This window comes from Phaseolus vulgaris, chromosome 1, assembly GCF_000499845.2.
Source record: "Phaseolus vulgaris cultivar G19833 chromosome 1, P. vulgaris v2.0, whole genome shotgun sequence".
NCBI classification, from domain to species: Eukaryota; Viridiplantae; Streptophyta; class Magnoliopsida; order Fabales; family Fabaceae; genus Phaseolus; species Phaseolus vulgaris.
Window position 1 is genome coordinate 51,188,096 of NC_023759.2, and position 12,773 is coordinate 51,200,868.

Here is a 12,773-nt window from a genome sequence, read left to right on the forward strand (position 1 = left end):
AAGTTGAAAATACCATAAATGTATTCATTATTCCTGGTAAACCTATAATCACGTGACTAGAAATAATGACTTGAAAAATAATATATTTTTTTCATGGTGAGTCTTTTTAGAAAAGAAAAAGAGGGCCTTAATTGCAGGCGATAACAGGGGACTCGTGGAATGAGTCTACTCTTTCAATGCCCTTTTCCTTCATCACCACCAGTAACAGAGTAAAATCACTGTCGGCAGACACTAACAAACACAGGGTTAAAATGTTACAACACACATGTTCTTACGTTGTTATTCTCAAATGGATACTTTTCTTTTCAAAATACACCATTTTTTTACTTGTAACTTATAGCTAACAACCCAATCACAAAAATGCTTTTACTGCTATATGCTTGGTTGCATTAAACGCTAGTACTACTCTTCTTGCTACAATTGCTATCAGAAGCAAGCATAATGGATAACTAAGAAGAGACACAACACCCAAAACACAAACATTGTATCATTCGGATCCTCCCAAGGGAACATGTTAACTATGAATGGTGTTTTTCTGGCATGAATACTAGTATCATCAAACGGCATGCCATGTAATACATGCCTTCTTCCTTTAGCTGAAATTTTGTGAAAATGTATACTTGTAATGATCTTCATCTGCAAAACCAATGCTAGGATCTATGCCTCTTCTCATCGCCTCCCTCACCTTCTCTATTCTCTCAACCATTCCTTTCACTGCCAAATCAAACGCATCTTCAAAGGAATCTAACTCAGACGCAGGATCTGCATAAATAATATTCGGAATCACCTTTATAACCTCCTCCCTCATTGCTGAGACCTCACCCTCCGGAATTTTCAGCAACACCTCTTCCACATTCGCATTCCATTCTTTCACATCCTTCACAGGTATATAAACAGAGTACCTACTCCTATTCTTAGGTAAATGCCACTTGTACTGCGAATAAGCAGTGCCCGGATGAAAGAAAACGGGAATACAACCAGCCACCATAGAATCAAAAATGGACCTTCTGGTGTAAGAGTCACCGGGAGGCTGCAGACAAAACACGGAACTCTCAAAAACCTTCATAACATTGACAGGGTCGTCACATCTCTCTACACCGTAGCTGCAGTCAACGAATTTGCAGACACTCGAAGCTCGACACTGCTCTATGATCTTACCCCTGATGGAACCTTCAAGTTCAGGCCTTGGAGCTCCGGTGAAAGTAAACAAGTACGGCCGCTTGCAGAACTTGATTTTTCTCTGCCATTGCAGAACTTGAGTGTCCTTTGAGGGGTGAAAAGAAGTTGGGTAGGGTATTGCATAGTCATTGTTCCACGAGCTTGCTTCAACTGCTAACATGGACATGTTCATGGATTCGGGAAGAAATCTGAACTTGCTACCCCAGTAGGACTCCTCATCGCGCTGTCTCCTGAAATCCCAAGCAATCCTCCCAGAAATAAGGAAATGGTCTCTGCCCCACATTTTGTTCCACTCGGGTCTGTCTGCAAGCCATTGGAGAAGATCTCGAGCAGAGGAGTCTCTGTCTGTGAGATTAGAGAGCCAGAGGAAACGGCTAACGTCTAGACCAGCATAAAAGGGGACAAAGATTGCAGAGGCCAAGGAAGAATCGTTGGTCAAGCAGGAATACTTGGTCATCCTGTTGTGAAAAATGACCTCCAACAAGAACTGGTTGGTGGCATACCAAGTGTTGTTGGTTAAAACCCCTTGAGAGGTGGCAATCTGAGGACCCAAGCCCATGTTCTGCATATAAGGGCACATGTTGGGTTTGTTGGTGCCTCTGGTGAGGGAGTGGCAATTGTGAAGCAAGTCAGTGTTGAAGCGTGAAGGGAGTTGGTGGATGTAAACATAGCGGCCAGTGCAGGGATGAGTGGTGGTGAGATTTTTGGTGAGGGGTTTGAATGTGAGTGCGTGGTTGGGAGCACGAAAGGAGAGGAATAGAGAGCAGAAGAGAAAGGAGAAGAGAATTGCAAGGCAGAAGTGGTGGTTCTCGTAGCAAACTCTGGAGATCAGAACTGATTTTTCCATTTGGTGTTGAATTCAAGTGTGAGTGAAGTGGGATTTGAAAGCTTAGCTTCTGATGCTGATAATCTTCAGACAGAGACCTACGAAACAAACTCAATAGCTTTTGGAATTGCCATTTAAGACAAGATCATGTTCAAAGACATGACTTCGTATTGTCCAATGAATCACCGCCTCACGGAACACGGAACACCAAACGTCCGTTACCTTGTCGGCGCCAAAGCAAATCATAACTCTTCTCTTCTCTTTAAGGAAATTTAAATTATCAATAATAGATATTAAATTACATTTTAATACAATAATTAAAGAATATCTCGTTTATTCTTCTTTATACGTTTTGAAGGTTTATATATATATATAATTTGTTTTTTCGTCCTACTGAGATTCTTATATATAAATTAAAAAGGTAATAAAAATATTTATCCTAATAAAATAGTTACCGAGTTTCATATTCTATCTCATTTTTTTACTTAATAAAAGAAAAATAAAAGTAAATAGATAAAAACAGTTCATACTTTTTTAATTTTAAAAATATATATAAATATAAATCTTAAAAAAAACGAAAATTGTAAAGAAGCACAGTAAATAGATAATATAAGAATTATAAACTTTACACCTAAGGCGTTATCCGGTAAATAACAATTCTGTTATGATGGAGAGTCGTATATAACCTAATAATTCAATACGTTAAGAAAAAATTATGTTCGTTGGGGAAAAAGGAAAAAAATGTAGAAAGAAAAATAAAGTACTTACACACATGTTGTGCCTAGGTATATATCATCATTTTTCAATTATATAAACTATACTATAATTGTATTTTAATTCAAATATATAAAAAAAATATTTTTAAATACATAAAATGTGTTTCATATTTATAATAATGATTTTATTACTTTCATGTTTAATTATTAAAATTTTAACATAATTATTGAAATTTAAGTTACACGATAAAAAAAATTGAGTTATTGAAAGAGATTTTTTTGTTTAGTTGTGAGAGTAGGATTTAGAATAGTACACATCAAAAAAGAGAAAATAAATATAACATTACTAAAAAAATTAAAAATGAAAACTTAAGCCAGAGTAAATTGAATATTGTATATTATATATTATTGAAGTAAATAAATGAAGTTATACATATTATGAAATAAACTTAAAATATGAGACTTATATATTAATGTATGACGTAATATTATGTTTATAGTTACTCATACTTTTCGTGAAGAGAATGCGCGTGCTGATAAGTTAACTAATTTATAATTTATTCATGAAGAATCATTTCATTTGTAAAATAGGTTTTCTTCTAGTTTGTTTCTTAAATTTTTTTATCAATAGGTATATATAGTCTACTTATATATCGTTTTTGTAAATATATTTTGGTCTAATTTTTTCATATTTTTTTTAATAATACTTTTTTTTGCATCTGATAACATCTTTGAGATGTCAGCTTAGGTGAAATGTCAAATTATATAGTAATGTCTAACATTAAAATTTTTATAAAAATAAATAAAAAATAATTGTAATTGTTTCCCCTTAAAGATTGAAGTTATCTTAATTCTTTACATTTCTTATCTCACTTTTATGTGACTTTATATCATATGAAATTTGTATTTGTAACATTTGACCTTTTGAATTCTATTGCACATTCTCAATAAATCCTTCGAAGAAGTCTTTTTATTCATCCACAAAATTAATTAAAAGTTAGGAAAAACGCAGAATAAAAAATTATATTCTTAGAGTAAGATTATATTAACCCAAGGAAGATGACACTACTTACATCTCCAAATCTTAGAAGATGAAAAGCAAAGAAAAAAAAAGAATAAAAGTTAAAGAAATAAGTGTGAGGTGGAAAACTAGTTAAGACAAGGGACGATTGGATTGCAGTGAGAGGAGGTGCCGTGTGCATTTGTGCATGATGCAGTTGCTACACTCCCATCTTCTTTGGTTATGGAAATATCCTCCATTAAAATCTCACTGCAACCTACGTTCGGATCACAACTCAGCTCCACTGCACTGTCACTGCTACTTGTTCCCTTCACGTTCCGGTAACTCACCTCGCTTATTTTCACTGCACTTCTCTCACTTTCCATCTCCACCGAGGAATATTCCTGGTCGATAATCACCGGCTGCTTCACTCCGACAACTTTAATATCTTCAAATCTTATCTTCCTCGCATAACCTCGTCCACCCCTCCATGTCTTCACTCTCACTCCGTTCGATGTTCCCACGAAGGTGCAGTTCCTCACGTATATCTCTTCAACTCTCGCATCCTCTCCGTTGCGTCCCAGGCTCCCAATGCTTCTCATTCACCCAACACATCACACAGGGAATATCACGTTAATTCAAATATAACCCATGAAGCTTCTTAAATGGCTGTCGAATTAACCTAATATATATACCTGATGCCGTGGCCAGGTCCACAAAAAATATCGCTTATATTAACCGAAGAAGTACCCGAGTTTATGGCAATGCAGTCATCACCTGTGATCAATATGTGTTAATTAATTAATCAATGGAAAGTGATAATAACAAAGAAACAGTGATACGTTAATTACCAGTTTGAATGTGGGAACTGTGTATAAAGATGTTGGATGATCCAGAGATATCTATGCCGTCGGTGTTTGGACTTTCCTCTGGTGCAGTAATGTGAATGTGGGATATCTCTAGGCTATTGCACGTATCTATGCTTATATGATTTCTGGGGCTGTTCTTGTGATGGATCGAACTAAGTCTTACGTCTTTACAGTTATGGAAATGAAGAGCCTGAACATGTTGTTGAAGTTTATCAGTTTCAGTTATATTTTGTTTGAATTCTGTGTGAATAAATATATGCATTTGAACATACAGTGGGCCTGTTGGAGACATCATTGGAGTTCCACCACGCAGCACCTTGTCCATCTATCTGCCCTCCTCCCTTCATTACAAGACCAGATATGTCCGAGAATTGTATCCATTTCCTTCTGTTATCCAAAAATTTCCAAACCCCAACTCTTTCTGGGGCAGTGACAGTCCCCTCCAGCTGCATTCAAACATATCATTTTATTCACACAAAATAATCACTAGTAATCATATATAACATAGTGTACGATCATTAGTCCCATACTAAGAGACATGTAAGCTAACAAGCCCGGACACAGATACGATAAATTGAAAATTATAAGAAACAATACGCCTGTATATAAATTAAAATGTAGTAATATATTTTGTTATATAAAAAAAAACAAAAAGAAAATATAATGTTTAATTTTTACTTTGAAAATTTTAATATTTTGTTTGAGATTTTGTTTAGATTTTATCAGAGATTTAGTGTGAAAGAGAAGAGGTTTTTAAAACACTGAACAACAATTTTTTTTTCTAGCTTTTCTGGCGTGTCCAAGGAAGGAAACGTGTCTCCTCCGCGTATCCAGAAAGAGGGCCGTTTCCGGCCCAATAAAAAGCGTCCGACACTGTGTCGGACACGCTTCCGCCGTGTGTCTGTGTCCGCGGTGTATCAGAAACATCGATGACGCCATTTTGATCATAACCGAGCTTCACAACATGTAAGTTGATTGGAGGTTGTGAAAAGAAATTTGACTTTTTAGTCTTATTGACTTATATCTGAAGGTAGGAGACTGTGGCACCACGGACCGAGTTCAAAACTCTCTGATACAAGTAATTAAAGGCACACCACAAATCAGAAAATTATATCAAATACACAGAAGACAAAGACTATACTTATTCTCGGTCACTCTCAATGTTCTGAGTTTGAGATCCCTCGTACTCTTATCTAGAACACTCTATTTTGGATAATAACGTTATATCTGTATCTAGCCAAATCTAAACTTAATACTATCTCTACAAGGCAAAGAGTATAATCCCATAAATGTATGTGCAGAAATTACGTTAAATAATTGTTTATGATTTACCAGAACTTCAATGGTTGCTGGATTGCAAGGGCCCTTAAACGACAGAGGTTGCAACAGGAACATTTTATTGTCGGGTATGAGAAGTTTTACGTAATTCCGAGTTGCACCACACACGTCCTTCCATGCTTTTAGGAAAGCCTTAGAGTAAAGTTGAGAATTACATTTAACATCAGATATTTTATATGAAAAAAAAAAAAAGTGTGTGATAGAAAGTAGAAAAAATATACCTGTGTATCATCGGTGTGACCATTCCCCGTGGCACCGTAGCTAAGAACGTTGAAGGTGAGACTTGAAGGACAGAAGGTAGATGAAGCAATAACTCTAACAAATATTAGAAGGACAAAAAATAGGTTCTTCATGTTTAAGGTAAACAAGAAAAAACACTATTGTTGGTGTTGAGTGAGTGATTTGTGAAGTTAAAACTGCACTAGAGGATGATAAATTTTATAAAGGAGGGAAAATGTAATTCTGATTGTAATCAGAAATCAGAAATAGGAATGAATAAGATCATTCCTCCAAAAACACATTTATATATGATCCTCATTATGGCCAACAATTGCGTTATCTCGTGCATTATTCCAAGTTACCATAAAAAAACTCATCACTTGCAATAACATATTCTTTGAAACAAAATTCGTTGTTGTAATTTACTTCTACCGAATATATGTAGTTTACTAACTAGTGCAGAGTATGAATTTAAAAAATATAGTTCCAAAAGAAAATATTATTTTAATATTTTATTATATCAAAATATCATTTAATTATAAATTTACTCTTTATTATATATATTTATTTCTAAATTCAAGAATTATATACAATTCCAAAAGTTCTCAAAACATCATTTTTCATGTTTATAACATATATTGAAATTAACTCATAAATATTAACTTTTAAGAAATTAAAACTCACTATTATTAAAAAAACTTATACTAAAATATTTTTATACAAATCTTCCATTTTCTAATTTTGTATCTTCTCTAAACATTATATATATATATAAAATAAATAAAGTAATATTTTCATATCTTCTAAATAAATCAGCATATTATATATATATATACATATATGTTAATATTGTTATCCGCCATTAATATCATTTCTAAAAAAATATATAATTGACAATAGATTTTTGTTAAATATATAAATATATATAGCCTTTTTTTATCAAAAAAAATATAAATTTCCTAAAAACAAAAAATAATAAAATATTAAATACCGAAATTAAAATTCAATAATTATCATATATTAAAAAAACATAGTAAATAAATCTTGCATGATATTAATTGCATTAAATTATAGATTATTTTTACTCGTATAAAATGACAAGTTATTTGACATATAAAATAATAACAATAATCGGTTCTCTTTTAATTTGAGATATTTTATAATATCAAAATAAATATTAAATTTGTACATGTAGGTTTATGATATTTCTTTTGCTTAGGATTATTGTGTTCTATAATTAACGATAGATGAAAGATTATATATATTTTTAAATTATTTTATAATCAGATTTTTTTATTAAAAATATCACTTAACATCCTAATTCCATTGAAACACCTAAAAATTCCACCACCATATGGCAATATATGAAAATGTACACAAAAAATGAAGAAAAATAACACAAAAACGTAGAAAATAAAATCAAACACGTTAAAAAACATATACAACTAAACTTCCACAAATAAAAAGTTATACAAAACATAATTTTAGAAGTTGATACCAATTAAGAAATAATTCTAGACTAATAAAACAAGAAAGAATATTAAACAAAGTAAAGTAATCTATTTCAGAATCACATTTCTTATTATTTTAATTTTCCTTATTTAATTATATGAAAATCAATAAATATAGTTTTTTTAAAGATTTTTTTTAATTATTTTAGGCTTCATCATCAAATAGAAAATATTTTTAAAAAATAATATCATAATAGCCTCATCATCTTAGTTTGATGAGTGAAGCATAATAAACTCTTCATGCAATCATTTTATATCCTATTTCTTACATGTTTATGTTATCATCTCTTTTTAAAAAAGTTATACTTTTTCCAAAAAAATATTTAAGCATAATCCAAACTATTTTTTCGTGTATATTGTTTATTTCATAATTTTAAACTTGTAAACATTAAAATTAACTTTAAGATTAATAAATTCAATAAAATCATCACTTCTTTTGAGTTTCCACATCAAATATATTTTGTGCGCGTTCCATGAATTCTCAATTTAAATTCATTTCTCCAAATTTAACTCTGGAATGCCTATAGAATAGAACCTCTAGAACTTTAATTTCGAAAAAAAATATAAACAAATAGACTTCTATAAGGTAAATTACGGAATCCATGATAAATGGTCTTAGAGAAGTTTATTTCCTTAACAGAAAAATATATTTGTAGAAGTTTAATTTCGGAAGTGAAATTTTGACAGTTATAAATTTAGATTATAGAAGAAAAACTAACAATTGAAGAAGGCATTTTTCAGATAAAAGATGGGAGTGTGAGAAAAAAAGAGGGTGTAAAAAGTAAGAAGGCCCAAAATGAGGTACATCTCTTATTTAAGGCTGATTCTCTACCAGATCAATTCAAATCTTCATTCAACATACTCACCTGAAATGTTTGTTTTGTCCTTAATAACTTAAAAAAATTATCTTCTAAATATCCATATCCCTAAGTCAAATCACAAAGTTCTTGATATGCAAGTTCATAATAAATATGTCTCTTTCAGATTTAGTCACCCAAAAGCTTACTTAGACAACATAAATGACTTTCTGGATGTCAAGATCCATAAGCAAACATAAATAAGTTTCAGATCTCAATTTTCAGCACTATTTATAACATACATTCCGTACATGAAAATCTGAAACTCATAACTCACTTTTTGACCATCCAGAAGCTTAAATGAAACACAAAAATGACATTTCAAATATCTAAATCTAAAATATATAACCATCACTTCTAAATTTCTTCATATATATATATATATATAAACATAAAACTTGAATTTTAAATTTTATGTTGGTTACATCAATTAAATATCATTAAATGATATTGTTAAGGGAAAATTGCCTTTAAAAGAGAATTAGGGATTGTTGTGTCTGGGGTTAAGGGGGAGAGGATAGTTGAAGTCAAAATGATGGAGAAAAACATTTTGATGATTTGAATTAATTAGAAGGCTTAGATACCGATTGAACAAATAATAATTTGTAATAAACAGAGATAAAATCCATTAACACAGAGACAAAGCTTTGAAGGTAAGAAGGTAAATTGGTGTTTATGGAAGCATGGATCCTGTAGGAGTTGTTGGTCAACACAGACAAAGGAAAAGTCAACTGAGGACGTTACATCCTTAAGATCAAACAGGAATAGGAATAGGAATAGGAATAAGAATAGGAATAAGTTGTCGTGTTTTGTGTCGTGTTGAATCTATCTATCATCGGAGGAAGAAGAAGAAGAAGAAGAAGAAGAAGATGATGATGATGGAGGGAACAGGGTCAACAGATCCGGCACCGTTCCTACTGAAGACATACGAGATGGTGGATGAATCATCCACCGATGAAATAGTATCATGGAGTTCAACCAATAACACCTTCATCGTCTGGAACCCTGCTGAATTCTCTCGTCTTCTTCTTCCCACTTTCTTCAAGCACAACAACTTCTCCAGCTTCATCCGTCAGCTCAATACATATGTATCTCTCTCATTCTCTTTTTTATCATATTCTTTTGCTTATGTGATGGCAGAGTTATTCATCTCTTTTGTCAGGGATTCAGAAAAGTACACCCTGAGCGATGGGAGTTTGCCAATGAAGATTTTCTCAAAGATCAAAAGCATCTTCTAAACAATATTCACCGCAGAAAACCTATCCACAGTCACTCACTCACACAACCTGTTGTGGATTCAGAAAGGTCTGCATTTGAGGAACAAATACAGAAACTTTCACAGGACAACACCACCATTCAATCCAATATTCTCCGCTTCAAACACCTCCACTCCGCTGCCAACACTCATCTTCAAGATCTACGCCTGCGATTGGATGCCATGGAGGAGAGGCAGCAAAATTTGCTCACCGTCTTTCAAAAGGCTCTTCACAATCCTGCTCTTGTTCAACACATCACTCGCAAGATCGAGTCCATGGATTTGCTGGCCTATAACAAGAAAAGGCGATTACCTCCTCAGCTTCATGACCTTCACTTGCAGCCTCTTGCTGGAAACACCTTTGTTGAAAGATTTGGAATGGAATTTGGAAATGTTTCTCATCAAGATTTCTCCAATAAACTCGCACTGGAATTGTCACCTGTTGTTTCAGATACGAACTTGGTGGTGTCATGTAGTACACAGGGTTCAAATGAAGATGGAGAAAGGCCACATAAGATTATGCTACCTCAGATTGCACAAACTGGAGAATCTCTTCCATTTCAGATGCATTCTGCTGAGAGCCCCAAGTTGGACTCAAATTATGAAGATGGTGACAGTTATATATCCTGTCTTTTGAATCTATCTCTGGCATCTTCTCCGTTACAAGCCAAGAGAAATACATGCACAGATAAGTCCCCATCCCTAATAGACTGTCCAAAATTTGGAGAAGGATCAAAATTTTGTGGCAATGATAGTAAAGAATATGATGCTGGAGCTTCTTCAAGCAAAAATCTAAACGAGGTTACTAATTTAGCTGAGGCTCCCCCAACTGCTGCTCCAGTTAGAGTAAATGATGTGTTCTGGGAACAGTTCCTTACTGAAAGACCAGGCTGTGGAGACAATGAAGGCTCAATGTCCCCCCACAAAGTAAATGCTTATGTCGCTGAGCAAGATGAAGAACGCTCAGTTCATGGAATCGCTGGAAATGTTATGGACATGGATCACACACTCTGACCATGTTGTCCTGGAACCTTAATACTAGTTTTGATATTGGTATGTGAGTTTTATGATAAATCAAACATACTATTTGAAACTTGGCATCAGTTTTTATGCCTATTTTGTGAAACGTGTATAAGGCAACCTATTTTGTGTAAAACGTGTATAATCTGCATTTGTCTTGGACACATTGTCACTGATGTATACAAGGTACTAGCTAGCTACGTGGCAGTTTTTGTGGAGATTAACGTTTAGAATGTTTTTATTTAACAGATTCAATAAACTTTGTGAATAATTGCGTGGCATTTCTTTGTCGGATTGCTTTGTTTCTTGCTTCATACCACATACATATAGCTTATATTTCTGTTTTACTGAGATGCAGGACTCCTTGCACCGTAAACTTCAGATTCCACTGTAATTCATTCATGGTTTTAAAGCTACTAACTTTATTTTCCAAATTTTACAAATAAACACACCCTAAACTAAAATAAGGTCATTTTGTCCCAAAAGCATAATTTTATCTTTATCAAAGTTAACTGGTTAATTACAGATGCTCTCTGCTTGTTCAGTTTGCTTGCTTCATTTCTACTTCTTCCACTTACTTTTCTTCACACATAACAAAAAGGGCTATCAGTAAACTTTTCTGGTTAACATATTTTCACTAAAATGGTTTATACTTAATTGTTTCAGTTTAACTTTAATTTTCCGTATTCTTTCTCCATTCTTCCTTTTGTTTCAGTATTCTTGGTAGCCTTTTGGCGTGGTAAAACTGTCTTTTTTCTTGTCTTTCTGAAAATTCTTGCATCCCCTCATTTTGTCATCAATAATTTAGCTAGATTAGATTTGAGGTTTTATAGAAATATTTTAGAGAATTTATTTTTTATATAGTTAATTGACAATTTTTTTTATAAATCTTGAAGGAAATTGACTCTTGCTGTGATATGAAAGATACCAAAACTTGAAGGAAATTTTTTATATAGTTAATTGACAATTTTTTTTATAAATCTTGAAGGAAATTGACTCTTGCTGTGATATGAAAGATACCAAAACAGTGCGCATAAAAAAAGGAGTTTTATATTTTTAGTGTTCCTATAGCTAATACACAAGAAGAAAACCATAATTTATGGAGAAAGTGAAGAAAAAGAGCATAGTAGGTATAGCGATTTGTTTATAGTTTTCTTTATATATAGAAGAGAACAGTAAGACAACTAAGAGCTAATTAAGGGAGAAAGGTGATTGATGAATTGACTAATGAAGCATCGATGTGAAAAAATGAATCAAATTCAGTGAGTGTTTACTAATTCTGTGTTGTAATCATTTCTCTGATTCTGGGTTGCTGACAGTAATGATGGCACTAATATGGTTGACTAGTTGTAACACAACATCTGCTATGCTATGTTACTGTGTTGCGCCACTCCTACACACCTAGTGGCCCATTTATAACCCTCCAGCAACCACGCATCTCACTTTCACTGACTCAAAACAAAACATCTCTCGACACACAATGATGTCCCAACCCAGATTCCTTTCCACCTTCTCTCTCTGTCTCGCCCTTCTTCTGCTCCACTCCCATGCCCCAATCTCCAACGGCCTATCGTTTGTGGACCTCAATCTGTTGAAACACAATGAAATGGCTGTGATGACCAAAAGGGTTTGCACCAAGACGATTGGAGAGTTTTTGACCGACCCGGACATGGATTCGGAGACCAACAGAAGAGTTCTGGCAATGCAGAAAAAGTACATCAGCTATGAGACACTGAAGAGAGACATGGTTCCGTGCGACAGGGCTGGAGCTTCTTACTACAATTGTCATGCAATACGAGCAAATCCTTACAATAGAGGCTGTGAGGTAATTACTGCATGCGCAAGAGGTCAAGACTTCAAGACTTGATAGGTTAGAACTCACAATGGATGAGGGAAACTCTTCTCCCTTCTCTTTTCCCCTTTCTTTCCCCCATTAGCTTTCCTTTGTACTTTAGATCATCCCTTTAAATGCTTTCTATTTTA

The 12,773-nt window shown here is 33.5% G+C and overlaps 3 protein-coding genes across 3 annotated transcripts; 1 reads left to right on the forward strand and 2 right to left on the reverse strand.

The window, feature by feature from the left end:
- Positions 1 to 246: 246 nt before the first annotated feature.
- Positions 247 to 2,245, reverse strand: LOC137815291 (probable xyloglucan galactosyltransferase GT14). The gene has a single exon (XM_068618420.1). The coding sequence runs from the start codon at positions 2,024 to 2,026 to the stop codon at positions 593 to 595; it is 1,434 nt and encodes a 477-aa protein (XP_068474521.1). The 5' UTR covers positions 2,027 to 2,245; the 3' UTR covers positions 247 to 592.
- A 1,625-nt stretch (positions 2,246 to 3,870) lies between these two features.
- On the reverse strand, positions 3,871 to 5,042 carry LOC137816127 (probable polygalacturonase At3g15720). Its single transcript, XM_068619217.1, has 4 exons — positions 4,863 to 5,042; positions 4,573 to 4,780; positions 4,417 to 4,498; positions 3,871 to 4,315 (listed from the first exon to the last, which is right to left on the reverse strand). The coding sequence occupies exons 1-4, from the start codon at positions 5,040 to 5,042 to the stop codon at positions 3,871 to 3,873; spliced, it is 915 nt and encodes a 304-aa protein (XP_068475318.1).
- Positions 5,043 to 9,011: 3,969 nt separating this feature from the next.
- LOC137815292 (heat stress transcription factor A-5-like) lies at positions 9,012 to 11,071 on the forward strand. Its single transcript, XM_068618421.1, has 2 exons — positions 9,012 to 9,603; positions 9,678 to 11,071. Exons 1-2 carry the CDS (start codon positions 9,385 to 9,387, stop codon positions 10,782 to 10,784), a joined length of 1,326 nt encoding a protein of 441 aa, XP_068474522.1. The 5' UTR covers positions 9,012 to 9,384; the 3' UTR covers positions 10,785 to 11,071.
- Positions 11,072 to 12,773: the final 1,702 nt, after the last annotated feature.